At 42.0% G+C, this 27,907-nt stretch overlaps 1 protein-coding gene across 1 annotated transcript in view; it reads right to left on the bottom strand.

The window, feature by feature from the left end:
* Positions 1 to 27,907, bottom strand: part of myo3b (myosin IIIB) — a 414,745-nt gene that overhangs the window by 170,850 nt on the left and 215,988 nt on the right. The window contains exons 25-26 of the mRNA XM_055638011.1: positions 25,911 to 25,988; positions 24,529 to 24,734 (exon numbers count right to left, since the gene is read on the bottom strand). Of these exons, the coding sequence (XP_055493986.1) occupies positions 24,529 to 24,734; positions 25,911 to 25,988 (284 nt within the window). The remainder of the gene's footprint in view (positions 1 to 24,528; positions 24,735 to 25,910; positions 25,989 to 27,907) is intronic.

Below are 27,907 nucleotides of genomic sequence, written 5' to 3'. Positions count from 1 at the left end.
GTGTAATTTTCTTGAGTTGTTTTGAATGAAATTATTAATTTGGCAAAGCAAGGAGTATTATCATCATGTCTCTACATCTGAAGTGAAAGAATATTAAATGTTTAATACCAGCATTGCAAAACAAAATTTACAGTGCCCTCCATAATGTTTGGGACAAAGACCCATCATTTATTTATTTGTCTCTGTACTCCAGAATGTGAGATTTGTAATAGAAAAAAATCACATGTGGTTAAAGTGCATATTGTCAGGAGGACTTTAGAGATACAGCACGCAAATAGGCCCTTTGACGAACCCAGTCTGCACCGACCAGCAATCAGCCCGAACACTAACACTATCCTACACGTTAGGAACAATTTACAGATACCAATTAACTAGCGATGTTACAATACTTACCTTCAGCGACGCTGCAGTTCTGCCACTGGCCGTGTGCGCGACTTTGGCGCCTTTGGGGGGGGGGGGGCAAGATTAAAATGCTGTTTTGTACTGCCGGACTGAGGCAGACTTCCTCGGGCTGCTAGCTGCTGATGAAAAATCGATCGGACTTCCGTTCGTGCTTTATTTTTTTTTTAATTCGCTGGACAATTTAATATTTGGATTAAAATAAAATGCGACTTCGAACGCCCTCAACGCCTACAACGTGACGGATCGCAAGAACGGGACAAAACAAAGGGCAAGTCATCTATTTTACATATAATCTTGCTTCTTGGGATGGCTTTAATCTAATTTTACGTTGCAAAAATTTTATTTGGGCCCCATACGAACTGACAGTGTTGTTCCTGCCGATATGGAGTTCAAATTCACCGCAAATGCAACGTTCCAATCGATCGCGTTCCAGAAGCAAGATGATTAAAATACCCATTTTGTTTGGACAATCATGTCAAATGCCGTCCAAATTGTCTATATTTTGTGTTATTCTCTCTCCATGATCATTATTTTTAAACTAAATATTCACAACTGTTTGAGCCACATGTATTGTGCAAAAAACAATAATTTGGATTATATTTTGAGAGGATGTTTCTGGATTAATTTATGGGAATTAAACATTAAATTCCTTCCATCTGGCATATAAATTCATGACAGTGAGATTTATATATCATGCTATATTGTGAATTCCTGTGTGAATGGGATTAGTTTGTTATTTGGATACTAAGGCTATTTTAAAAAAATATCCTTTTCTTAAGAAATGGAATCTACAGGACATTCTTAATGGGAAAGTAGTGGGCAGAAAGGCATGTCATGCGTGGTTCAAAGAGCAAAAACTTGTAGTTTACAATGCCAAAATTGAAAAGTTGAGGAAAAACAAGGTGCACAGAGTTGCTTATTGGTTACAATCTGAGGAGTATGACGATGCTACTGATTATGATATGCCAATGTACCAGCTAGCAACTGATCTTCATAAAGACTTGGTCTACTGCTAGAAATTGTAATTTATTTATCTATCTGTTACAGACTTACAACATATTATACAATAATATTTGATCTTGATCTTAATAATTCTGATCTTGAGAATATCACATTTTTGAATTTTCAAGGCAGTCTGTGTTTATTACTATTTCCGTCACAATGGTCAATTTTGTAATTAGCTACAAGTAGGTAATTAACTAATTATATGTTTTAATTTCAGGTCATCCAAGTAAGATGTTTTATATTTGTTTCAGAATGCTTCAATCCATAATAACTTAAAATTTCATTCAGTTCTCTTAATTTTTAAGAAAGTTATGGGCTTTTGACTGTCCTCGATCACAGCTTTTGTGTTAAGTCAATGGAAAAGCAATAGGGAACAAGGTGCTAATTTCCGAGTATGAAAGTGGCCATAACCTTTTTAATACTGAAGATATGAAAGTGAATTAGGTGTCAAATTAAACTTCTTTTTATGCTTTATCTGATGGGATAAATTGCAGACTTGACTTTTAAAATCTCAAAATGTTGTAACATTGCTAAATTAACCTACAAACCTGCACGGCTTTGGAGTGTGGGAGCAAACTGGAGCACCCGGTGAAAACCCATGGTCACATGGAGAATATATAAACACCATACAGACAGCACCCATAGTCAGGATCAAACATGGGGTCTCTGGTGCTGTAAAGGGCCTGCCCCACTTGGACGACCTAGTCCACGAGTTTAGAAGACCCTATACGAGTTGAATAAAATGTCAAGTTCGTGTTGACTCGTCAAAGTAAAAGACCTCCTACGACTATATATAATACCTCCTACGACTATGTCTACGATCTCCTATGACCCCCCCTTGACCTGTCTTCCACACCTAAGACCAACTACGACTAGCTACAAGTGGAAAATGATCACATGATAAAATAATATCATGTTTACATTTTGTTCTCGGGCCAGTTACCGACCTACGACTACCCTCGACTATCTACAACTACCTACGACCACCATCACAACCTACTAGGACCTACCTACGAATAAAAAGTATCAATTTTTTCAAATCTGACCTTTTTTTTACTCGTGGACATTTTTTATCAGACTGGAAAAAACACATTCACTTCTCCGCTTCAACCACTCAACAAGGGATAGGTTGTCCGCTTACGGTCACTCAGAGCCTACGACCACCTCGGAGTCATCCTGGGGTTAACCGCAGAGCCACGCTCATAACTGGTCAGGGTAGACAACGGCATCTATCGATACACCCGCCAACACCTCCTCCCGGTTAATGAACCGGCACCTCCATGTCCTTACCCTGACCAGCCTTCCGGTCTTCCCTCACGCTCCATGAATGCCACTCCAGCGATTCCTCTACCAGTGCCAGCGCCATCCCTGCCTTCCCCGGTGCCCCCATCTCCACCGGTGTCTTCTCCTCTGCGTTCACCCGGTAAGGGACTAGCTCCCTCAGGGAAGGATGGGGCACGCGAGGGGTACTACCGTACACGTGCAGGTCGTGTCTGCAAACCAAACCCACTGATTGGAAAGTTCACTGGCTATTTTTGAACTGTGCATGACCCGTTTTGTTTTATGTGCTCACATATGCACAAGCATGTACAAGTAAAATAAAAAAATGCACACACCTTATACTGGTGTTTTACAATATGCTCCACTAAGCACTCTATATATGCTTTACTTCTTTAAGAGGAAGGATGTAGATTAACCCTTGTTAATCCATGCCATTTTTAATCTCCACTATATATATGCATGACACCCATTGCATGGTATTACGGTACTACACGGTTCTACATTAACAAGGTCAGTCATTTATATCCAGCTCTCACAAGCCACGCCGAGCTGGATATGAATGGCTGGCAGTTTAAATGTTCCGGATTACTTATGGAATAAATATTGATCTTTCACCATGTAGTTGTCATGGATCATTCACAAACAGCAGCTACACCCACTGTTCTCTGTTCCAATGGAACTTTCCTTGAATCCAGGAAATATTCAATAAATAAAACCAATGTATCAACGATCCCAATAGCTACCCCCCATCCCCCCAACAATGTAATCCTTCAAGACCCTGTTGGCCTCCACTTCCACTTCTCTCAGCACTAGTAATTGTCCTGAACTCTCTCATCATTCCCAGCTATTTCTGCAACGCTACTGGAATCCTATAAAATCGAGTCATGGAGGAAGCCGCTGACAGTGACGGGCATGAAGAGTGAGCAGTAGGGGAGGGACCGGTGTATTGCCTCCTATGCCTTCAAGGTCGATGCAGGAGGCAATAACCCCCCCCCCCCCCCCGACACAGAGCTGGATGGGCAAGGAGAGGTACATTAGGTCACAGGCCTACAGCAGCTGGGGCTTACCTGGGCTTATCTGTACCGGGGCACTCCAATACGTTCAACATGTGAAGTAGACTTTGGACTGTTTCTTTTCCTTTGTACACGGCGCCAAAATATGGCAACTGTGCATTTATGAGTTGTGCAAAATAATTTCACGGTGCTGTGCATATGTAACAATAAAGAGTTATTGAACCACTGAATCCGCTAAACTGAAGACCCATACTAAATATCTGTTTAATTCACGTCATCTCTTTGTTTTCCCCTTCTGAGGTTTCTTTTGAAAGGATCTACATCCAGTTTGTTAACACCTCTTTTTTTAAATATCTGTAGGAAATCTTACTCTTTTGTTTATTTCTGCTTAACTTTATCTCTTAAACTCATGTCTCCCTGCTTACTAATCTTTTATTTGCTATTTAGATATTACATCATCCCATTTTTAAATCAGCGGTTCATAAGCCATATTGGCTATCAAATTGCCCACAGAGCAATGGGATATTTTGGGTAGAGGTAAAGGGAATGAGGAGAGAATAAAAGATTAGTATAGAATTAGTACTAGATAGATAATGTTATGGCTATGGCTCTCTGATTTCAGGTTCGTGCAATTCGATTAAAACAGCTGCTGAATTAAAGGAAATAATGTAATCTTTGACAAAGTTAAAAATGAGAATGCTGGTATTTCAGAAGGGAAAACATTTGAATAACTACTAATAACTACTAATCGAAATAACTGATGGTACAGCAGCTGTCGGATGGGCAGAAAGACACGTCGAAGCACAGGTGACTCAGATACGACCCAAAGGCGGGCAAATGGGACTAACTTAGATGGGACATCTTGGTCGACATGGACAAGTTGGGCCACAGGGTCTTTTTCTGTGCTGGATAACTCTATGTGTAGGAAGGAACTGCAGATTCAGCAAATTCTGGTTGACACTGAAGAGATGTTGCCAGTTCTGCTGAGTTACTCCAGCATCTTGTGTCTATCTTCTGGACGACTCTATGACTGCACTCAGAGGAAAGGAATCCTGTGAGCAGTGATTGTAGGGCTGGATTAAACTATGACATTTGGAAAATTGCTAGGATCCCTTTTTGAAAATGTTAAATTGGGCATGTTAGGTATCGAAGACCCCAATTACTTGGGAAATTAGCAAAGACAAGTTTAATAATTGGGCAGGTTCTGATGCTCACAAAGTTACAAGCCGTATTGTTATTGGTTTGTCATTGTCTCGTGTTCCATGAAACAGTGAAACACTTTGTTTGCAAGCTATCCTATCTATCATGCTGTGTATGAATGCAACTAAGCCATACAACAGGTAGTGCAAAGGGAACAATATACAGAGTATAGTATCACAGCCTGATAACACTACAGTTACTGAAAAAGTGCAAATAATAGCAAAAGTGCAAGGTCCACAATGAGATAGGGTGGGAGATTGGGATTAAGGGAAGCCCATTCAGTAGTTTTATAACAGCGGGGGGGAGAATCTGTTCCCCAGTCTGGTGGTACATGCTTTCAACCTTTTGTTTCTGCCCATCAGGATAGAGAAGTGGGAATAACCAAAGATGAACTGGTCCTTGATTATGATTTCCCTCTGTGATTTAGGATGATTTTCTGGCAGCACAGTGGTGCAGCTGCTGCCTCACAGTGAGTTCAATTCTGACCTCCGGTGCTGTCTGTGGTGAGTTTGCACGTTTTCCCTGTGACTGTATGGTTTTCCTCTGGGTGCTCCACTTTCCTTCCACAACACAAAGACGTGCGGGATTTGTAGGTTAATTGGCCTCTGTAAATTGCTGTGGGTTTTTAGGAAGTGGATGAGAAACTGGGATAACATAGTGGGCACTGGTGATCAATGGTCGGCATGGACTTGGTGGGCCGGAGGGCCTGCTTTCCTGCTGTATCTAAACAAAAAAAACTAAACAGATAGCATACAAATCAAATAAAAATTAGTATAAAACTGCAACCTTGTTTTGAGAATCAGAGCACAGTGTCTGGCATTATGCAACGTCAACTGAACACAGCATATTAGCTATTCATCAAAGCCCACATAAAAGCAAATAAATACAATATTAGCTCATGCAGGAATTTCCCTTTCACTAACGTTTGCAAAAAGTTGCTTGTGAAGTTATCTGCACCTGCTTCTGCAAACATGAAACAAATTTTAATAATTTGGCAGAGGGGGGAAATTAAGTTCCAGCCTGCACTGTGGCAATGCAGCAGCAGCACCTGTAAATATACAGCATGCTGCCAAACTTACTGGTTGATTGGACCACTACCAAGTTTAACTATAGACATCAGCAGTAAGTAACACGAATGCTGATGCTCACATTTATATTTCAGTCACCAGCAAAAACATTAAAATCAAAATCCAGCCAGACTAGCAACTTTTATAATGAATTGTTAATTAAAAAAACAAAATGTTATTAATTGTTTTAATAATGCTGAATGCATAGAATTTATATCTATATTACTAAAAGTCTGATCTTGACCACTTCGAGTGTATATTGATTTTAGAAAAAACGTTGCCACTTACGGCTGTGATTTTTACTCAGAGTCCCCATCCGCTACGCAGGACAAGAGGATTTTTCCCATTGATTACAAATAAAAGAGTTATCAGTGTATAAAAAATGTTGAGATTCGCTCTCCTGAAGGTCACGCCCTTTCCAGAGGGACTATAAAACCCGGAAGTGTTGAGTGCCCCAGTCAGTCTCTGCAAGATGGGGGAGTGAGAGGGTCATGTCTCTCAGTCTGAGCTGTGAATAACACTGAACACATGTAAACTAAACTGTGAGTGGTTTTACTGACCTGTCAGTGCCCTTAATGTGGTTTGAAAATATAGTTTGGAAATGCTAAAGCTGTGTTGCCTTTGGTTTGGAAATGCTAAAGTTATGTTGCCTTTTTTTTAAAAAAGCTAAATCTGTGTTGCCTAATTAAAGTTGCCTTGCCTAATTAAAGTTGCCTTGTCTTCTATATAATTAAAAGTCTAATATTCACCACTTCCTGTTTGCGCTTTATTTTGATTTTAGAAAAAACGCTACCACGTACGGCTATGAATTTTGGCCATCTTACTCAGAGTCCCCCTCCGCTCATCAGGTGCCGAGGATTTTTCCCATCAATGAAAAATAAAAGAGTTATTAGTGTTTAGAAAATGTTGAAATTCTCTCTCCTGTCAAACACGGCATGAAGACCATGCCCCTTGTGGTTGGAGGGGGAGGGACTATAAAACCCAGTAGTGTGGGTGTGGCTCAGTCTCTGCAAGATGGAGGAGGAGAGGTCTTTAGTGGCCTTGTACCCTGCTTGAAATAGTATGAAACTGCAACTGAATTTGGTGGCCTTGCACCCTGCTTGAAGTGGTAAGAAACAGCACTTGAATTTGGTGCCTTTGCACCCTGCTTGAATTTCAAGGAATAGCCATGATCAACTGCCAGCCCACCAGCCGTGAATGAGTTAGCTGCCAGCACAACAGGCTTGAGTGACTGAGCCGCCAGCCCAAGATCCCATCCGGCCCACAATGTCCATACTATCCCTCTGGAAACCAGCCCATAACACCCATACTAGCGTACACGCAGAAGTATTAAATCAAAATGGCGATCTGAAAATGCGCACACGCGGATTCCAGGCCCGGCAACCCTTCACCAACTGCGCACGCGCAGATACCGGGCCCGGCAACTCTCCCCCAACTGCGGAGGCGGGGCTGACAGGCCCGGCAAGTGGGAGCGCACTGCGCAGGCGTGACTGCCACGTTGAAACTTGTCCCATTCACAGTATAAAGTTCATTAAATTTTATAAAGTAATTTACTTTATTCTGAATGTATAAAGAGACTGTAAATTGTCCCTAGTTTGTAGGATAGTGCTAGTGCACGGTGATCACTGCTCGGCGTGGACTCGGTGGGCCAAGGGCCTGTTTTCACGCTGTATCTCTAAAGTCTAAATTAAAGTCTCGACCTTTAATTTCCCATCTCTAGCTCATCCTGTCCTCTCCTAGAATAAGCAAGTATTTTTTGCAATTTGAATTATATTTTAGCACTCCACCTTGGTGGTGCCAGAGATACTACAGATTCATCTAGGTTTTGCGCTTGATGGATGTGGCAGACACAAGGTAGTTTCCAGTCCAGATCCACATCCACAGGAACATCTCAACACACAGCGGCTAGATTCCTATCTGTAAACCTGACCTATTTCTTCTGCTTTAGATGGAGAATTAGGTCCAGTTATGTCCCATTTAGAATATTTGCAACAGAGAGCAGCAAAGGGGCAGCTTGGTGAAGCAGTGGTAGAGCCACTGCCTCACAGCGCATGAGGCCCAGATTCGATCCTGACTGCAGAGTTTGCACGTTTTCCCTCTAACTGCGTGGGTTTTCTCCGCGTGCTCCAGTTTCCTCCCACATTCCAAAAACGTGTAGTTTTGTAGATTAATTGGCTTCCGTAAATCGCCCTTAGCGTGTTGGAGGTAATAGCATAGAACTAGTGTATGGATAATCATTGGTCAGTGTGGACTGATTGTGCTGAAGGGCCTATTTCCACACTAAAAAAACAATAACAAGTAGAAAGGAATAAAGATGAAAACTGAGGTAACTGTCCATCATGAAAAAAAAAACCAGGAACAATAGGACCTGCTGGTAATCTAAATTCATATTGTCATCCAACATCTAATGATAGAGACACATTTTATTGCAGTTTAATATCCAGCAATTTAGATGTGGGCACTTAATATATAAGATATTAACTGTAAATCCAATGAACCTGTCCTATTTTCTAGCCCATTAGCCAAAACACTATCTGAAAATTTAAAGAAAATTCATCTGTCATGTGGTACTTCATGGAAGCAATGTGAAGGCATGGTAAATTGAGAGCTCTGAATAAAATGCTGCATTCAAAACAGAAAGGAAAATGACTGGGAGTGGAAATACACTCCTAGCATCCCATTGCTTGTGAGAATGACAAAAAAGATAATAAAACTGAATTGGAACATTTATGTTATTTTCAACCACAAAATATTGTAATTTAACTCGAGATTAATAGATCATTGAAATGTTATAGTATGTGGTAATTTAAATGGTGATCCACAGCACGGGCTATAATTTCAGCAAGAGCAATAAGACTTTGGTAATAATACAACATATAGAAGCAATAGTGGGCCATTAAGCATCTTGCATTGCAATATGACCATTGTTGATCTTCGACCTCAGCACCACTTTCCTGCCATGATTCCATAACCCTTAATTCCTTCAACTGCTAAAAATCTATTGAACTCAGTCTTGAATATATTCAACAACTCAGCCTCAAAACCTCCTGGGTAGAGAATACCAAAGATTCATTACCCTTGGGGAAACAACATTCTTTCTCATCCGTCCTGTGTAGCAGTCCCATTGATTTAAGCCCGTGATACTCTAGCCAGGGGAAACAATATCCATGCAGCAAGATTTGCATTTATCTGTACTTCATCATACTTGTGCATATAACAATAAACTCAAAACAACTTGACTCTGACAACCCTTGATAGAATTTTGCAGCTTAATCTCTCCTGCGACAACAAACTTGCCATTTCAGGGTTCAATCTGTTCCACTCTGTGTTTATTAATTCAGCTGTGAAACCAGATCAAACTCAATATTCCACATCTGGTCTTATCACAGGCCTATACGATTGGAAGAAGACAACTCTGCACATCAACTCAAATAGCCTCGCAAGGAAAGCAACACGTTGTTTGCTTTCCCGATTGTTTGCTGTGGCTACATGTTAATGCTAGGAGATTCATTTACATGGACTCTCCGCATACGAATTCCATTTAATGTACCACCATGTAAAAAAAAATCTTAGTCACTCCAGTTTCTAACATAGTGATAGACCTCACATTTTTTCACATTCCTATGAATCTAGGAAGCAAAGAGAGAAGAATGGAGTTTGTGTACCGATTATGTGGTAAGTACATTTCTCGGTGCTTTATGTTTTTTAATACTGTATTTCCCGGGGTGGGGGGGAGAGCTCTTTTCACAGTGTTTGGGGAGTCTGGCCCAGGGTAAATTTGCGGGGAAGGCAGGAGCGTTGTGAAGGAGGGGATCGGGGCCAGTAACCCACTTGCGACGCTCCGGGCCCGGAGGAATGAAGTAGCTTGGGTGGCTGCGAGTGGCCGCCGGGAGCGGACAGCCCATTCTGCCGGTCCCTGCACACCTCTGGCAGCGCTCTCCGTCTGAAAACCTCTCTCCTGCCGCTCGCCGGCCTCACTCAGGCCGGTGAGTGGCAGGTGAGAGGTGTTCAGATGGAGAGCACTGCCAGAGGCGTGCGGGCCGGCAGAAGGCGCTGAAGTCGCAGCCGGTTCTGCTGTCGGGTCCCGGCGGCCGCTCGCAGTCACTGAGCTGCTTCCTTCCCCAGAAGTGGCGGCCAGTTCTGCTGTCCGTGCCCGGAGTGCTGTGGCAGCGGTGAGTGAGTCTGATATGATCTCCGACCCCCTCCTTCTCAACATCCTGCCATCCCCGCAACTTTAACCCCTGGCACAGACTCTCCACACACTGTGAAAGGAACTCTCCCTCCAATTGAGCCCTTGAATTAGTATTGTCATTCAATAAGACGACAACTGATTCAACGTCCCGGTGTGCTCCCGTTTTTCCCACCATCTCTCCACCCGCCTTCATCCTCCATCCCCCACCCATTCAGTAATTAAAAATGAAGGAGATTTAGAAGCCTTGGGCAAATTGAATTGTTACTTATTTTATATTTTTAATTTTTAATGAGAGAACAATCTGCGCATGCGCGGTTTAAGATTTTTTTTTAAAGCCGCCTGCCTACCTTGAGTAATTATTCACGGCACATGCCTGCACCACAGTGACTCCTCCACATTCCTCACTGTGATGGAAGGCGAAAAAAATGTTCAAATCTCTTCGCTTCTTTGCTCTCGCGCGCTCAGGGGCCTCGAGTCCTCCATTGACGGGACGATCTTGACTCCCGATCCGTAAAACAATCGCATCTCCAGCAACGTAAGTAACTGAAAAAGTTTCCCCCGACCTCCTCCCCCTCCCCCCACATAAAACAAACCAGAGAACATTTACACAGACTGTTAACACACTAAATTTTTTTAAAAGAACAAGAAAACAGACTGTTGGCAGGGCTGCCAATCGTTCGGCGCCCCTGGTGGTGAGGTCTCAACAAAGTCCTCTGGATTTGTGGTAACCCAACTTTGACCTTGTATTTAAATCCTCATATTTGGTCACAACATATATGGAAGCCATTCCACACATTAAATCTATGCTGGCTCTCAGAGCAATCCCCACAATCCTGTTCTCTCATGACTTGTAATCCATTAGAGTCAGAGAATCTAAGACATATTATGCGCAAAAACAAACTTTTCGGATCAAATTGTCCATACGGACCAAGGTGACCTATCTGAGCAAGTCCCATTTGTCTGCATTTGGCCCATATTAATCTAAACCATTCCTATTAATGTATCTGTTTAAATATATTTTAAAAATTGTAATTATACCTGCCTCTACTTCCTCTGGCAGCTGGTTCCGCATACCAACATCGCCTGTGTAAAAAAACTGTCCCACAGATTCCAGTTAAATCTTTCTTCATCTTCAACCTATGCCCACTAGTTTTAGACTCCCCTATCTTGATAAAAAGACTGTGACCATCTATCTTATCGATGTCCCTCATGATTTAGTATACCTGTATAAAGGTCACCTTTCTGCCTTCTGCAATCAAGGGAAAACAGACCCAAATAATCCCGTCTCTCCTTATAACTCAAGCTGTTCAATCCTAGTAACATCCTCATGGATCTTTTCTGCACCCTTTCAAATTTAATAATGCCTTTCCTATAACTAGGCGACCAAACTGCACACAATTTTCTCACACATGCTTATTAATATCCCAGAATTTCACAGCAGCCTCTTACACTGGACTAATCTACAATAACTAATTAATCAACCATCATTTTGTCATTTGGGATATGGAAGGAAACCAATGCACCTGGGAAAACCTACATGGTCACAGTGAGAACGTGGAAATGCCACACAGCACTGGAGATCAACATTGAACTCCAGTGTTGTGTGGGACTATGAGAAAAAATTCTGCTGGGACTGTGAGAAAGAAATCACTGCAGGGTTCTGCACAACTCCTATTGGAGGAAAGGACAACATATTATTTGCTTTCCTAATTGCCTGCTGCACTAACCTACTAGTTTCCAGTGATTTTTGTACAAGGACATCCAAGCTGTTTGAACATCCCTCACCATTTAAAAAATATTCAGCATTTCAGCTTTTTCTTACCAACATGAATAACTGCACATTTTCCCAAACAATTCTGCATCTGCCACGTCACTTGCCCACAAACCTAGCCAATGCAAACTACATGAATGCTCACATTCCCATTTAGTTTCATGACATCAACAAACTTGAACATTTTAATTCTGGCCCATCTTGGCAAATTGCTGATTTGCATTATGAATAGTTGAAGCCTTGAAGCATCCACTTGGCACAGACTTCCAACCTGATTAGGACCCTTTTATTTCTACTCTTTGTTTTCTATCAGTTGACCTCAATCAACCTGATCTTTTACCCCCAAACTACTCACAATAACCGCATTCATTAATCTCCAGTTTGTGACCTTCTAAAAGCCAGAAAATCCAAATACACCACATCCACTGGTTTCAGATCAGCTAGATATTCCATTATTGAAAGCTTCATGTCAATCCAAATCTGCCACATCAACAACTGGTTTGCCCTTATTTATTCTGTAATTACAATAGAAAAAAACATGAGTTTTCAAGCATGATTTCCCTTACATATATCAATATATCTCTGCTTAATCCCATCATCACTTCTTTAACAATATATTTGAACATCTTCCCTAGTACCGACATCTAGCTACCTGGTCGATAGCTCCTTGTTTTTTCTTACCTTCCTTCCTAAGTGGCAAAAATAAAAACCCCAAAGCAATTTACAGGAGCATTACCACACATCGGGCTTTTGCTGAAGACAGTTTAAGATACATGATCACAATTTTATTGACAAAGTAGATTTTAAAGAGGATGGAAGAGAGATAGAGAGATTTTATGAACAGGAAGGGTTGGAATTTTATAGCACAAGAATCTTGGGAGATGAATTGATTAGCTTAGATTAGATTAGATCCTTTATTTGTCATTCAGACCTTATTTGTCGAAATGTCGTTACCTGCAGCCATACATACAATAATACAATAATAAACAACAGAACAGACAGTAAACACAAATTAACATCCACCACAGTGAGTCCACCAAGCACCTCCTCACTGTGATGGAGGCAAAAATCTTAGGGATGCAGTCTCTTCCCTCCTCTTCTCCCTCTGCACTGAGGCGATACCCCACCGGGCGATGGTAAAATCAGTCCCGCGGCTCACCGAGCTCCGCGAACGGGCCGGTTCAAACACCGCGGCCCGGGGTGGTCGAAGCTGCCGCCCTCCAGTCCAGCGGACACAGCTGTTGACGACGTCATCCACTGGCCCGCGGCCGAACCCCGGACTCAGGCCACCGCCGCCAGAACGCCGTCTCAGCCACCGGAGCACCGTTCCAGCCCCGAGCCGGGTCACCCTCACGTGAGTGTCACAGCCCCGCACCAGGCCGCCCCCACGGGAGCGCCGTTACACTCGGGCTCACGGGAGCGTCACAGCCCTCAGAGCCGCCGCCCTCACGGGAGCGTCACAGCCCCGGAGCAAGCCCCAGGGCGAGTCCTGACAGGCTGCCCCGGAGCCTCGAGGTCGCCAGCTCCGCCATTAGGCCTCAGCGCAGACGGAGGCCGAGAAGGGGGATATGACAAAAAAGTCGCATTCCCCCGAAGGGAGAGACAGCAAGCCCCGTTTCAACCCCCCACACACATAAACACAACCTAAAACCAAAAACTTAGCTAAACAAAACGAAAAAAACACAAAAAAGTAAAAACAAACGGACTGCAGGCAAGCCGCAGCCATTCACCAGCGCCGCCACTTCTCACTCAAGAGACTGCCATGAGTGATCAAATTCAGGGATCAAGAAACCAGAGTGAGATGACCACAGAAATATCAGAAGGATAAGGTAGCCAAGGATTACAGAGAAGAGGACAGCAAAACTTTGCAGTGATCTTCAAGTAAGAATTTCATCTGGTATCGTTTTATACTGAAGATAAATCTCTATACAGAATATGTATAAAAATTGGTGTTCTCACATTTGAACCAATTTCTAATAGGAACACACCCAATCTTGATAAATACGTATGGGAGAGTCCGCAGATGCTGGAATCTTGCGTAGAACACAAAGTGCTAGAGTAACTCAGCAGGTCAGGCAGTGTCTCTGGAGGACATAGATACGTGATGTAACTTCAGCACTTTTGGGTCATTTTTGTAAACCGGTATCTCCAGTTCAATGTGTCTATGAGTTACTCCAGCACTTTAATAAATACTTATGTCCACTGTATTGGCAGATCTGGTTGCAATATGTGCTCCACAAAATAACAGAATGACTACTGCCAGAAAGAGATGACTTTGCTCGTCAGGTCTGCGCCAACTCTCTGTAAGAGCAATTCCAGCTCATCCCAGTACCCAGCCCTTCAGCCTCTTTCCTTTCAGATACATATCAAGCTCCCTTCTGAATGCTCCAATTGTATCTGCCACCACTGTTACACACAGCAGTATATTCCACATCCTAACCACTGACTGCATTATATTTTATGTCCTCATGGTTCTCGAGTATGTTTATTGTCATATGTCCCAGACAGAACAATGACATTATTTTTGCGGCAACAGAATATGTAAACATAGTACTCTGTAAACGATATAATAAACGGGAAAAAAAAGGTTGGCAGCCACGTAGCTGTCGGTAGATCACAATAGCACTAATGCATTCATGTGGATTTAATGCAGTTACAGCACTGATTTGTGCTGTTGCCTAATAGCTCCATTCTCTGTCTCCCTGTCTACTGTGTTCATAGTTCTCCAGATTTTAAACACCTTTATCAAATCACCTCAGTTCCAAAGAGAACTACCAAACCTTCTCTAATCTATCTACGCGATAAAATCACTCATCTCTGAAATCTGTTCATTAAAACTTTTCTGCACTCTCTATAAAGCCTTTATACATTTCCAAAAAGTGTGGCATCCAGTACTGGATACAATAATTAGAGTTTATATTACTTTATTGGCACGTGTACAAAAGTGTAGTGAAAGGCTTTTTGAGTTGCTGCTAAACCAATAGTTAATAACGGGTCACTATGTATTCCTAGCTCGTGTACTTCTTTAATTATGAAGTACAGGATCCTGCGAGTAAATTTGATTACCGTCTCAGCCTGCCCTGCCACCTTCAGCAAATTATGCATGCATGCATCTAGACTTCTCCTGTCCTGTCTCTCTGTTAAGGGCCTGTCCCACTGTAAGAGGTAATTCAAGAGCTCTCCCGAGTTAAAAAAAAATCTAACTCGTGGTAAGTACGTAGAATGTATGTAGCGACTACGTCTGAGCTCGTGGATGTCTCGTAGCGGCTCATAATGCTAACGGCAGGCACTCGGGAAATGCGGTAACTCGTGAAGTTCTTTCAGCACTATGAAAAATGTTCACAAGAACCCCGAGTAACTACGAACGGCTATTACGTAATTCTCCGAGTTCGAATCAGGGGAAACTCGGGAGAACTCTTGAATTACCTCTTACAGTGGGACAGGCCCTTTAGTATGTTGTCTGTCCGTAGACATAACACTTTGCATTTCTCTGCATTAAATTTAATCTGCCACCTATCCACTCATTTCACCAACCTGTCTATATATCTCCCTGCAGTCTTTCTCACAACTAACTATGCTTCCCAGTTTTATGTCAAATGTAAATTTGAAAATCATACCTGTGCACCCAGCCAAGTAATCACTATACATTAATGAAGTACTCACTCCCCAGAGGCTAGTACTTCCACAGAAGTACAAAGCTCTGGGGGAACGCTATCATACATTTACCACCTGTCCAAAAAACAAACAATTCACAAAAACTCCCCTTCCCATACTGACCACTATCCTGGGCCTCCTCCACTGGCAGAGTGAGGCCACACGCAAATTGGAGGAACAGTACCTCATATTTCGCTTGGGCAACTTACAGCCCTGCGGTATGAGTTTTGATTTCTCTCAGTTCAAGTAACCCTTGCATACCCTCTCTCTCTCTCTCTCTCTCTCTCTCTCTCTCTCTCTCTATCCTTCCCCCACCCTAGTTGTCCTGCTAGTTTCACTGTTCGTATCACTGTTATCACCTACTCCACAACCAACAATGGACCATTGTGGGCTCCTTGGCCATCAGTGCCGGCTTTGATTTGTTATGTACATTTTCATACTTTTCACTCTCCCCTGATTCTCAGTCTAAAGAAGGGTCTTTACCCAAAATATCACCTGTTCCTTTTCTCCAGAGATGCTGCCTAACCCACTGAGTTACTCCAGTATTTTGTGTCTATCTTTAGTGTGAGTCAGCATCTGTAGTTCCTTCCTACACAATTCACGAATACTCTTGGTTTCCTGTTTCTTAACTTTCTTGGGCTTCAATGTTGATAAGAAGCCTACCATGTGGCACCTTATCAGATGCCTTTTTGGAAACCCATATGTACAAAATCAACTATAGATAGATAGATATAATTTATTGCCACACAACCAGGGTCGGTGGAAATTTGGGTTGTCAGCAGCAGTACAATAATAAAGAACACACAACCACAATAACACGGTAACACAAAAATCTGCTCTTGTTAACTTTCTTATTTCATCAAAAAACATTCCAACACATTCATAGTCAATATTTGTTCTGAACATGTGGACACAAGTAACTGCAGACGCTTTTTTACAAAAAAAAGACACAAAGTGCTAGAGTAACTCAGAGGGTCAGGCAGCATCTCTGAAGAACATGGAGAGGTGACGTTTTGGGTTCAGACCTTTCTTCAGACTGAGAAGAGTCCCAACCCGAAATGCAAAAAGCTTCTGCAGATTTAGGCTTTCTAATTATTAGACTTTAGACTTCAGAGATACCTTGCAGGAACAGGACCTTTGGCCCACTGAGTCTGCGATCACCCCGTACACAGGCACCATCCTACATACTATGGACAATTTACCATGTTCTCCAGAGATGCTGGCTGACACACTGCGTTAGTTCAGCACTTTGTGTCTTCTTTTGTTTTTAATAAGACTATGATGGCTTTCTCGACTCAATCCACTCTTTTCCAAGTGATTGGTATCTCTGTCCCTGATCGCTGTTTCTTTGCTGGCCTCCGAGGTTGAAGTGGTCAATCAGTAATTACTGGGCTTATAAAAACACCCTTCTTTGAATAAGAATAGAACACTTGCCATTTTCCAGCCCTCAGGCAACACCCCTGAATCTATTTACTGTACATTATACAGAGCCATCAAAGCTCTGGAAAGGAAGTTAAAACATCAAGCAGCTTTTCATAATAAGACCTCTCATTGATCTGGTAATGCAGACGCATATTTAATCAGCACCACTTTTGCAAATTCCTTTTTCAGTTCCAACATTTTTTTGTGATTCAAAATTCATCTGCAGATCTGGGTTTGCTGATTTTTAGACTGTCGAGATACAGTGTGGAAACAGGCCATTTGGCGCAAGCCCATAATCACCCCTTACACTAGAACTATCCTACACACTAAGGGCAATTTAAATTTACAGAGCCAAATAACCAACAAAAATACCTACATTAGAAGCTGAATAAATGCAGCAAAGTATTACAGACAACAATGCTAGAGCAACTCAGCAAGTCAGGTGGCATCTCTGGAGAAAATGGATAGGTGACGTTTTGGGTCGGGACCCTTCTTCAACTGATTATAGTGAGGAAACTGGAGGGGATAATTCAATGTTGCAGACTATCCAACCAAAATATGAGGTGCTATTCCTCCACCACCTCCCCAGATACTTCCCCCTGCAATCCCAGGAGATGTCACATCTGGCCTTATACCTCCTCCCTCACCCCCATCCAGGAATCCCAGCAGTCCTTCTAGGTAAGTTAGAGGTTCACCTGTGCCTCCACTAACCTCATCTACTGCATCCGGTACTCCCGAGACCAAGCGTAGACTCTACGATTGTTTTGTGGAACACTTACGCTTGGTCCGTGAAAGCCTACTGGATCTCCCTGTTTGCTAACCACCTTAACTCCCCTTCCCATACTGACCGTTCTGTCCTGGGCCTTCTCCATTGCCAGAATGAGACCCCACGTAAATTTGAGGAACTGCACCTCAAATTTCCACTAGTTCCACAGTTCACAAGTATGTATCTCTCCCGTCGCTAGCCAACTGCCAGCCCATCAGGGAACCTCCTTGCCCGAGGTCATCTGTTGCCAACCCTGATTTGTCCTGTTTTTTCCTTTTGTCCTGTCCCCCCCCCCCCCCCCCCCCCCACTACAATCAGTCTGAAGAAGAGTCCCTACCTGAAATGTCATCTATCCAGTTTCTCCACAGATGCTGCCTGACCCGCTGTGTACTTCCGCATTTTGTGTCTAACTTTAGCATAAACCAGCAACTGCATTTCCTTTTTATACAGCAAAGTATTATCTTCTGCGTAATTTATTAATAATCCTGATTTAAAAAGCTTAATTCTTCTTATGGAACAATTTGTCCCCTGTCTCCATCAATGGTGTGGATACACAGGTTACCAAGGAGTACAAACCCCACGGAGTTTCCCTGGACAGACTGACTCCCCTCCCCCACCCCCTCTATAATCTTTACACATCCCCAATCCTTTCCACTCATTCCTCATTTCCTGTATCTTGTGTTTTATGACTGTTGGCAGATCAAATTCCCTCCTGGGATTAATAAAGTTTGATCGTATCATATTGTATTCAGCAGAAACAATGAAGACTGAAAATATCAATATTATCAATGCTGTACCAGTTATGCAAAACCCCAAACTGAGCTCTTAATCTGTGGACAAAGAATATTTGTTGTTTCTTCATAAAATGTGATGTGTGACTGATAATGAATCAAGATTATACCGAAAAACATACTACCTTAGTGTCTATGCAAACTTTACTTATATTAATATCATCAGGTCCTTGAACTCTGCACAACACCAACCTCAGCAACTATGAATTACTATGGACTGTCTTTGGTTGCACTAAGGTTGTTGGGTTTTTTTGCAATCATATTACATGTTATTAATTTATTGCATTAAAAAAAATCCATTATCAAGGCATTGCATTTGAAGGTTTGCTAAGCTGCAGCAAGTGAGAATGTTATTGTTGCATTGAACGTTAAACAATTAAATACTCTTGGCTATACGTCAATCAACATATGCATAAATAAATGATAAACTAATAAAATGTGTATAAGATCAGACAATGTTCAAATTTAGTGGTAGAGTTGCTGCCTTACATTGCCAGAGACCTAGGTTTGATCCTGACTATGGGTGCTGTCAGTATGGAGTTGGTACGTTCTCTCTGTGATTGCGTACGTTTTCTCTGGGTGCTCTGGTTTTCTCACACATCCCAAAGACGTACAGGTTTGTACATTAATTGGCCTCTGTAAATCTTCCCTAGTGTGCAGGATAGAACTGGTACATGGGTGATCCCTGTTCGGTGTGGAATCGGTGGGTCAAAGGGTCTGTTTCTGCACTATATCTCCAAACTAAAACTAAACTAATATTCCAAATGTGTAGAAAGGAACTGCAGATGCTGGTAGATACCGAAGATAGACACAAAGTGCTGAAGTAACAGTCTGAAGAAGGGTCCTAACCTGAAACATTACCCATCCTTTTTCTCCAGAGATGCTGCCTGACCTACTGAGTTACGCCAGCACTTTGTGAATTTATTGTTCCAAAAATTGTGTAACTTGAAAATTCAATTGCATCTGAAAACTGCCATGTAATCTGTAGGATACGTAGTGCACTCATCAGATGTTACAGACATTCACTCATGCTGAAACTGTATGCACATTATAATGAATAGATCATACTGATATCATTATCTGTACTAATCACCAGCAGCACATCTGCTGGTGAAGCCAGAAACCACACACTCCCAATATAATCCAACGCATGCAGCACTTCAAACAAGAATTCAGTGAGAACAACATTAAAATGGCCATTATTTATGGACAATTCCTGGATGTGAATAAGTTCAATTTCCTGTGATGGTGAACCTATTTGTTAAACCTCTATCCATGTTCTCCAGGGATGCTGCATGACCCACTGAGTTACTCCAGGACTTTGGGTGGAGGAAAGAACTGCAGATGCTGGTTTAAATCAAAATGCTGGAGTAACTCAGTGGTACAGGCAGCATCTCTGGAGAAGGAATGTTTCGGGTCGAGACCCTTCTTCAGACTAAATTTGGGTCACGACCCGAAACGTCACCCATTCTTTCTCCCCAGAGATGCTGCCTGTCTCACTGAGTTCCTCCAGCGTTTTGTGTCTACTCCAGGACTTTACTTCTTTTTTGTTAAAACTATCGCATTCTTAGATCTCGTATTTCATCTCAATTATGAGGGGAACTATTTTGTCCAACAATACTATGCTGGCTGCCAGAGGATTTATACTAGTCCCATTCCTTGTAACGTATTTGATCTCACCTGTCCTTAGGCAGGGACTATGACACAGTGACGATGAAGGAATGGCATAGATCTAGGAGTACAAGTGCATGGTTCCATGAAGGTCGAGTCACAGGTAGATAAGTTGGTCAAAAAGGCTTTTGGCACTGGCCTTCATCAGTCAGAGTATTGAGTATAGATGTTTGGAGGTCATGTTGCAGTTGTATAAGACTTTGGTGAGACCGCATTTAGAATATTGTGTTCAGTTCTGGGCACCATGTTATAGGAAAGATATTGTCAACCTTGTAAGGGTTCAGAACTGATTTACGAGGATGTTTCCAGGACTAGAGGGTGTGAGCTATAGGGAGAGGTTGATAAGGCTGGGTCAGTATTCCATGGAGCATAGGAGGATGCGGGGAGATCTTATAGAGGTATACAAAATCATGAGAGGACTAGATCGGGTAGATGCACAAAGTCTTTTACCCAGAGATGGGAAATCGGGGACCAGAGGACATAGGTTCAAGGTGAAGGGGAAAAGATTTAATAGGAATCTGAGTGGTCACTTTTTCATACAAAGGGTGATAGGTGTATGGAACAAGCTGTCAGATGAGGTAGTTGAGGCTGGAACTATCCCATCGTTTAAGGAACAGTTGGACAGGTACATGGATAGGACTGGTTTGGAGGGTTATGGACCAAGCGCAGGCGTGGGACCAGGGTAGCTGGGACATTGTTGGCCGGTGTGGGCGAGTTAGGCCGAAGGGCCTGTTTCCACACTGTATTAATCTATAACTCTATGACTCTAATGATCAAATGGACTGCTTAGTCCAGGAGACTTTGAGTGTGTCTTCTGCAGAAGCGATTAACTTTAGTAATGAGTCAAGGTCAAGGATATGAGGTTGACCAAATAACGTGAAAAATGTCAACATTTCCTTCAGATGCTGGGTGGCTCAAAAGAAATGACACAAACACGACCAGCAATATGATGTTATTGGTCAATCAGAGATGAGATCCCATTGGAAGGTGATATTCTGACTGGATCTAGAAATATCGAACAGGTCCACCACCGATATTCCGGCACCCCGGGTCCCAGAGCCTTTCTGAATTATCCATTTTGCTGGACCAAGAGGTCACGGCCTCCGCGAGGAGTCCAATGGTATTAGAATGGTCCGTCTATGTCGCCGAGATACGGGCCCGCAAAGTCGGCTCGGTTGTCGGCTATGGGAACGGATCTGCCGGCTACGGTTGACTCAGAGTTGCAGAGCCCTGGTCACAGAGGGCAAACTCGACCCGCTGATCGACGTGGAAGTCCCGATGCGTTCGTGATCAGCCGCCTCAAGTGGCCTGGATGCCACATTTTCGATGGGAATTCCCCGGGGGGTGGATTTTAAGTGCGTTCTCGTAATTTTGTCCAGATTAAAGGAGACGTTGAACCACCAGTTGCCAAAAAATCGGTGGTGGACCTGTACTAAAAAGACGCAAGTATATCTCCAAAATATATGAAAACCACAACATAATCTGTACCCTGCATTCGCAACAACAAAAAAATCTACTGTTGAGGCTAAAAGAAAAGAAATACACATCAAAACAGTATGATGTCTATCATGTAGGTCAATGAAATATGGCTGCAAAATATTTTTAAGAGTGCATACAGAAAGGCTGTTCATGGCATCTCAGCTGGTATGTGAATGATGCTCTTTTGACTAATTGGTGAAATATTGAGAAAGCAAGGGTGGGAGGCTTTATTGACCACACATACACCAATTTAGATGCTTTAAATTTTTGAATGGTCGATGAATACAATGTTCAAATGGCCTTGCAGAATGTACTGCGGGGACTGATCAGATTATTAAAATAATTTTGTGCTGTAATAACAATCATTAATGCACTACATAATCAATATTTATAAAACCTCAGATAGACACAAAAGAGTAACTCAGCGGGTCAGGCAGCAGCATCTCTGGAGAACATAGATAGGTGATGTTTCCAGTCGGGACCCTGCTTAAGACTGATTGCAGGGGGAACTGGGAAAAATAACTGGGTGAGAAGAGGGGGCCAAACAAATCATGGCCTACAACAGTAAGGTGACTTCAGGCGAGGGGGTTGGTTCCATGATAGGCAGATTGTTGGGTTGAAGCATGTGTGAACCCAAAATAAATAAAGCAAATTGCAAAGCTTGTGGAAGGATCTTTGATGGAAGGGGTGGCGGTGGGGTTGAAAGACACCAGTGCAAGGCTAGCCAAGGTTCAGGGGAAGGGAGTGGGGGGGGGTGTAATTATTGGAAGGGGGGGGGGGGGGGGGGGGGGGGGGGGGGGGGGGGAGGTTATCTAAAATTGAAGGATTCAGTGTTTATGCTGCTGGGTTAGAATATGAGGCTGAATATAATGCGCAGTTCTTCCAGTTTGCGTGTGGACTCACTCTGGCAATGGAGGAAGCCCAGGACAGAAAAGTCAGTGTGGGAATGGGAAGGGGAGTTAAAATGGTTAGCAACTGGATGATCCAGTAGACCTTGGCAGCAGAGCGTAAGTGTTTAACAAAATGGTCGCTGAGTCTACGCTTGGTCTCGCCGATGTACAGGAACCCACATCAGGAACATCGGATGCAGTAGATGAGATTAGAGGAGGTGCACGTGAACCTCTGTCTCACCTGGAAGGACTGCTGGGGTTCCTGGATGGAGTCGAGGGAGGAACTATAAGGAAAGGTGTTACATGGTGTTGTGGTTGTAAGGGAAAGTACTTGGGGAGGTGCTGGTATGGGTGGGAAGGCAACCAAGGAGTTGTGCAGCGAGCGGTCTCTGCAGACGGCAGAAAAGGGGTGAAGATGGAAAGATGTGACTAGTGGTGGGATCACATTTTACGTGACGGAAATGTTGGAGAAAGATGTGTTGGATGCGGAGGCTGGCGGGGTGAAAGGTGAGGACCTTTCTTTATTGCATCTGGGGAGAGAAGGTGCAAGAGCAGAACGATGGGACACAGAAGGGACGTGGGTAAGGGATCCATCTATGACAGCCCGGGGGAAATAACGTTAACTAAAGAATGAGGATATCTTTGATGTATGGAAAACCTCGTCTTGGATGCGGCTGAGACAGAGGAATTGAGAGTAGGGGAGAGCATCTTTGCAAGAAGCAGGGTGGGAGGAAGTGTAGTCCAGAAAACTGTGGGAGTCTGTAGCTGTGCAGTAGACGTCAGTCGATAGTCTGTCCCCTTTGATGGAGACAGAGAGATGAAGAAAGGGGAGAGAGGTGTCACAGAGAGTCCAGGTGAAGTGAGGGCAGGGTGGAAGTTAGTGGTGCAGTTAATGAAGTCCATGAATTCTGCACAGGTGCAGGAGGCAGCTGTTGCAGTTGCCGATGTAGCAGAGACAATATTGGGGGATTGGGTCAGTGTACATTTGGAACAAGGACTGTTCTATGTAACCAACATAAATGGCAGGCTTTTTGGGGCCCATGTGAATGCCCATGGCTACACCTTTAACTTGGACAAAGTGAGAGGTTGAAAGAGAAGTTATTGAGGGTGAGGACAAGTTCTGCTAGGTGAAGGAGAGCATTATTACAGGGAATTGATTGGGTCTCTGTCACCTCTCCATTTTCTCCAGAGACGCTGTCAGACCCGCTGAGGTACACCAGCTTTTGTGTATATCTTTGGTATAAACCAGCATCTGTTATTACATTTATAAAACTTCCTTCTCTTTTAAAATTCAAAATTTAGTGCATTAAAATCGTCATCCCATAACATTGACCAATCATGGAAATCCAACTACATCCCAACTCCAATGCCTAGATTGGTGAATCTTCACAGCACACTATGGATTAGGCATTGGTAACCTACAAAAGTGCAACTTTACTCAGAATTCCTACCAACAATTCCTTTACGGTAAACACCTAAATTATATTTATGCTGCGTTTCAGTTATTTCATGTATCCGATTTTTCATATGCTTCATGTGTCATGCATTCAGAAGATAAAAATGTACTTTCTCTCTTTTGATCATTTTTGTGAACTCTCTCTTGCAACAAACATTCCTTCAAGCGGCATTGACTCGTGAACCAATAATCCTTGGCTCTTGGTCGGTGTAATTGCATTTTTTGTAAAATTACTGATTTGAATTAAGACCACAATAGGGCTTCTCATTTATTCTGATGCAGAAAAACATAGACGAAAAAGGGCAACACAAAGACTAGAATCTGGAATCCTGTGGAAGTAACACGAGGTTAGAGATTTTGAGAGACAAATTTCTTCTTTTTGCGGATGTGCACAGCTGCGACAGGTGTTTGTGCTGATACAATTAATTTTATAAAAATACAAATCCTAATGTCCATGTTTTTTTTTACCTTTTAACAAAGTCTTCAAAGAGGATGCGATGAGAATATCCCTGCCCACGGATGCGTATGGTTTCCAAGATACCAGTGTACCGCAGTTGAACCAATACTCTTTCTTCAAAGAACTTTTCTGCTTGACGATCATCATTGGGTTTGATGCAACGGACAAAATGAGGCTGACCCACCACCATTTTAGACAGGAGATCCATCAGTGAGTACTGCCAGATAGAAAAATAATATTCACATGAAGAACTGTTTGCTGACTGATAGCCACCCAATTTCCTTTGTGCCTAGTGTGTAGGATAGTGTTAGTGTACAGGGATTACTGGTTGGATCGGACTTGGTAGAGCGTAGGGCCTGTTTCTGCACTGTATCTCTAAACTAAAAAACGAAAAAACTAAATTAACAATTTCTGGTGCAAATTACCAGATGCCAAAAAAAAGAAAGGTTGGAGCAAAATAAATAAATCTCCAACTCAAGTCGTTCCCGAACGTAAGATTCCAGCACTCCCTTTGCCTTCCTCAGCAGTGATCTTTAAAACAAATTCCAATTGCACTTGCCCTGCGTGTTACAATAGCAATTCGGCCTCCCCCTTGCTAGTCTTGCCATTGTGACATCATAATTTCATGCTGGTTGGTTTGAAGTTAAAGGTATATTGATTTTTTTAAACTTTAATCAATAATAAGTCGAGAAATAAAGCTTAAAATGTTCAGTGAAAGTGAACTCGGCCTCGAGGGAAAAAATGTGAATCAGAATATGTAAAAATCTTGTGAAAGTTGGCATTTTTAAAGCTTTAATCGCGAATAACGTGTCAAATATAGGATGAAATCTTCATTCAGGCTGGTCTCTGCTAGCTGAGCCATTGTGACGTCATCATTTGAAGCTGGTGGTTTTAATTTCAGTCTTTTGATGATTTTAAACTTTAATCAGTAATGTCGAGAAATAAAGCATGAAATGTTCAGATCAGGTGATCCCAGCCTTGACGGGAAAAATGTCAACCGGAATATGTAAAATGTTATCGTTACCATGTCGTTTTTTCACGAAGATGTAAAGACAACCACATATACACACACATATACACACTAACAAGATCAGAGTTTTAATAAGTATATGATTTCATAATATATTTGCAATGATATTTCTTTGATAAAATATTTCAGTCAAAATGTAAAGGAATATTTTTAGAATACAGTATGACAACAAAAGCAGATGCACAATATTAAACAATGTAATGACCTCCATCAGTATTTGAACATAATAGTGGGACCCCCTTCCCACTCCCAACAACAAATGCATGCTCCCTTTTAAGTTCTTTAGTCCTACTGAAAATTAGATTTTTCTTATTAATGCCATATTTTACTTGAAGGTAGTTGTTACTGAAATAATAATCTTACCCTAAAATAAGAGGCCACAGTTTGTCTTTTCATGTTTGTTGTTTCGTCAGGATGTCGCATTGCTTCCAGTGTATCAACCTGGTTAAAGGACAGGAAATACATTTATAATTTAAATTTAAAAAAACTTAACCTCCAAGAACTACTATTTCCAGAGTGATAAAATTAACAAAGCAAAAAATGCAGGGAATCAGCAATTGAGAGTCAATAAAAATAAAATAAATCAAAGGGTACTAGCTTAAAGGCATACTCTGTATATTAATGCAGAACTCAATTCATATTTTTACTATTAAACCAACATAAAATTTGCCCTTAATATAAAATTCTGTCTTCAAAGTAGCCATATTCACCATACTCTATTAACATTTTGATGATGTTATATTTTTCATACAACGTATTTCATCAAATCTAATGAAGCACTAAAATGAATGGCTTCGGATTATGCTTACATTACCATCATAAATACTGGTATGCATTTGTGTTTGCAATGTAAACATATTTAGAACATAGGTATGTGTTTGGCTTAGTGCATAATTTGTTGTTATGTCCTTTTGTGAGGCAAAAGAAAGACATTTAATTTATTTATGAACTAATAACTTTTTTTCCTCAGTAATTTTCAAACTACATGTATTCCTAAATGTACTACAAACATACAGTGATAGGGGAGTTATCTATGTGAATACGACTTGAAAAATGCTTCATTTAAAACCTGGAGAATTTAACAATACTGTGTCGAGGTAGAAACAACACCTTGCACTACAAAGCGATGGTACTTCGCCCCATCTTGTTACTTCCTACGTGGGAAATAACACCAGATAGACCAAATAAAGTCATGCTCTCCATATCTGTAGGTGATCAGAGAGAACCATCCCAATATTCATTACTTAGAATATTTAATGAGACAGAGCCTGGGAAAAGATCATCTGATCTTCATAGGAGGAACAGAGTATCATTAAGGAGATAGACACAAAATGCTGGAGTATGTTAGCTTTCATAGGTAAAGGATTTGAGTTTAGGAGCAGGGAGGTTCTACTGCAGTTGTACAGGGTCTTGGTGAGACCACACCTGGAGTATTGCGTGCAGTTTTGGTCTCCAAATCTGAGGAAGGACATTATTGCCATAGAGGGAGTGCAGAGAAGGTTCACCAGACTGATTCCTGGGATGTCAGGACTGTCTTATGAAGAAAGACTGGATAGACTTGGTTTATACTCTCTAGAATTTAGGAGATTGAGAGGGGATTTTATAGAAACTTACAAAATTCTTAAGGGGTTGGACAGGCTAGATGCAGGAAGATTGTTCCCGATGTTGGGGAAGTCCAGGACAAGGGGTCACAGCTTAAGGATAAGGGGGAAATCCTTTAAAACCGAGATGAGAAGAACTTTTTTCACACAGAGAGTGGTGAATCTCTGGGAACTCTCTGCCACAGAGGGTAGTTGAGGCCAGTTCATTGGCTATATTTAAGAGGGAGTTAGATGTGGCCCTTGTGGCTAAGGGGATCAGAGGGTATGGAGAGAAGGCAGGTATGGGATATTGAGTTGGATGATCAGCCATGATCATATTGAATGGCGGTGCAGGCTCGAAGGGCCGAATGGCCTACTCCTGCACCTAATTTCTATGTTTCTATGTACCTCAGCGAGTCAGGCAGCATCTCTGGAGAAAATGAATAGGTGACATTTTAGGTCATTACCCTTCTTCAGACTGAGAGTCCGGGGACAGGGAAACTAAAGGTATGAAAAGGTACGGAACAAGTCAGAGAACAGATATGGAGATATGGCAACAGGGTTAAAAAATAAATAGAAATGGATTTAAAAAATTTGTTTGAATACATGCAAGTTTAAAATATGCTCAGTATATTTTTGAAAATATGAATTTTATTCTAGAATGTATTCCTTTTCCTCAACTTTCAAGCATGTAAAACCTGATGTAGCCAAATTAGTAATATAATGACAAAAGGAGAAAATAAAAGGACATTTAGCATATGTAACGTTTTAAGTTTTAGT

This window comes from Leucoraja erinacea, chromosome 7, assembly GCF_028641065.1.
Source record: "Leucoraja erinacea ecotype New England chromosome 7, Leri_hhj_1, whole genome shotgun sequence".
NCBI lineage: Eukaryota > Metazoa > Chordata > Chondrichthyes > Rajiformes > Rajidae > Leucoraja > Leucoraja erinaceus.
The sequence above is the reverse complement of the archived record's forward strand: the minus strand, read 5'-3'. Positions and strand labels throughout refer to the sequence as shown.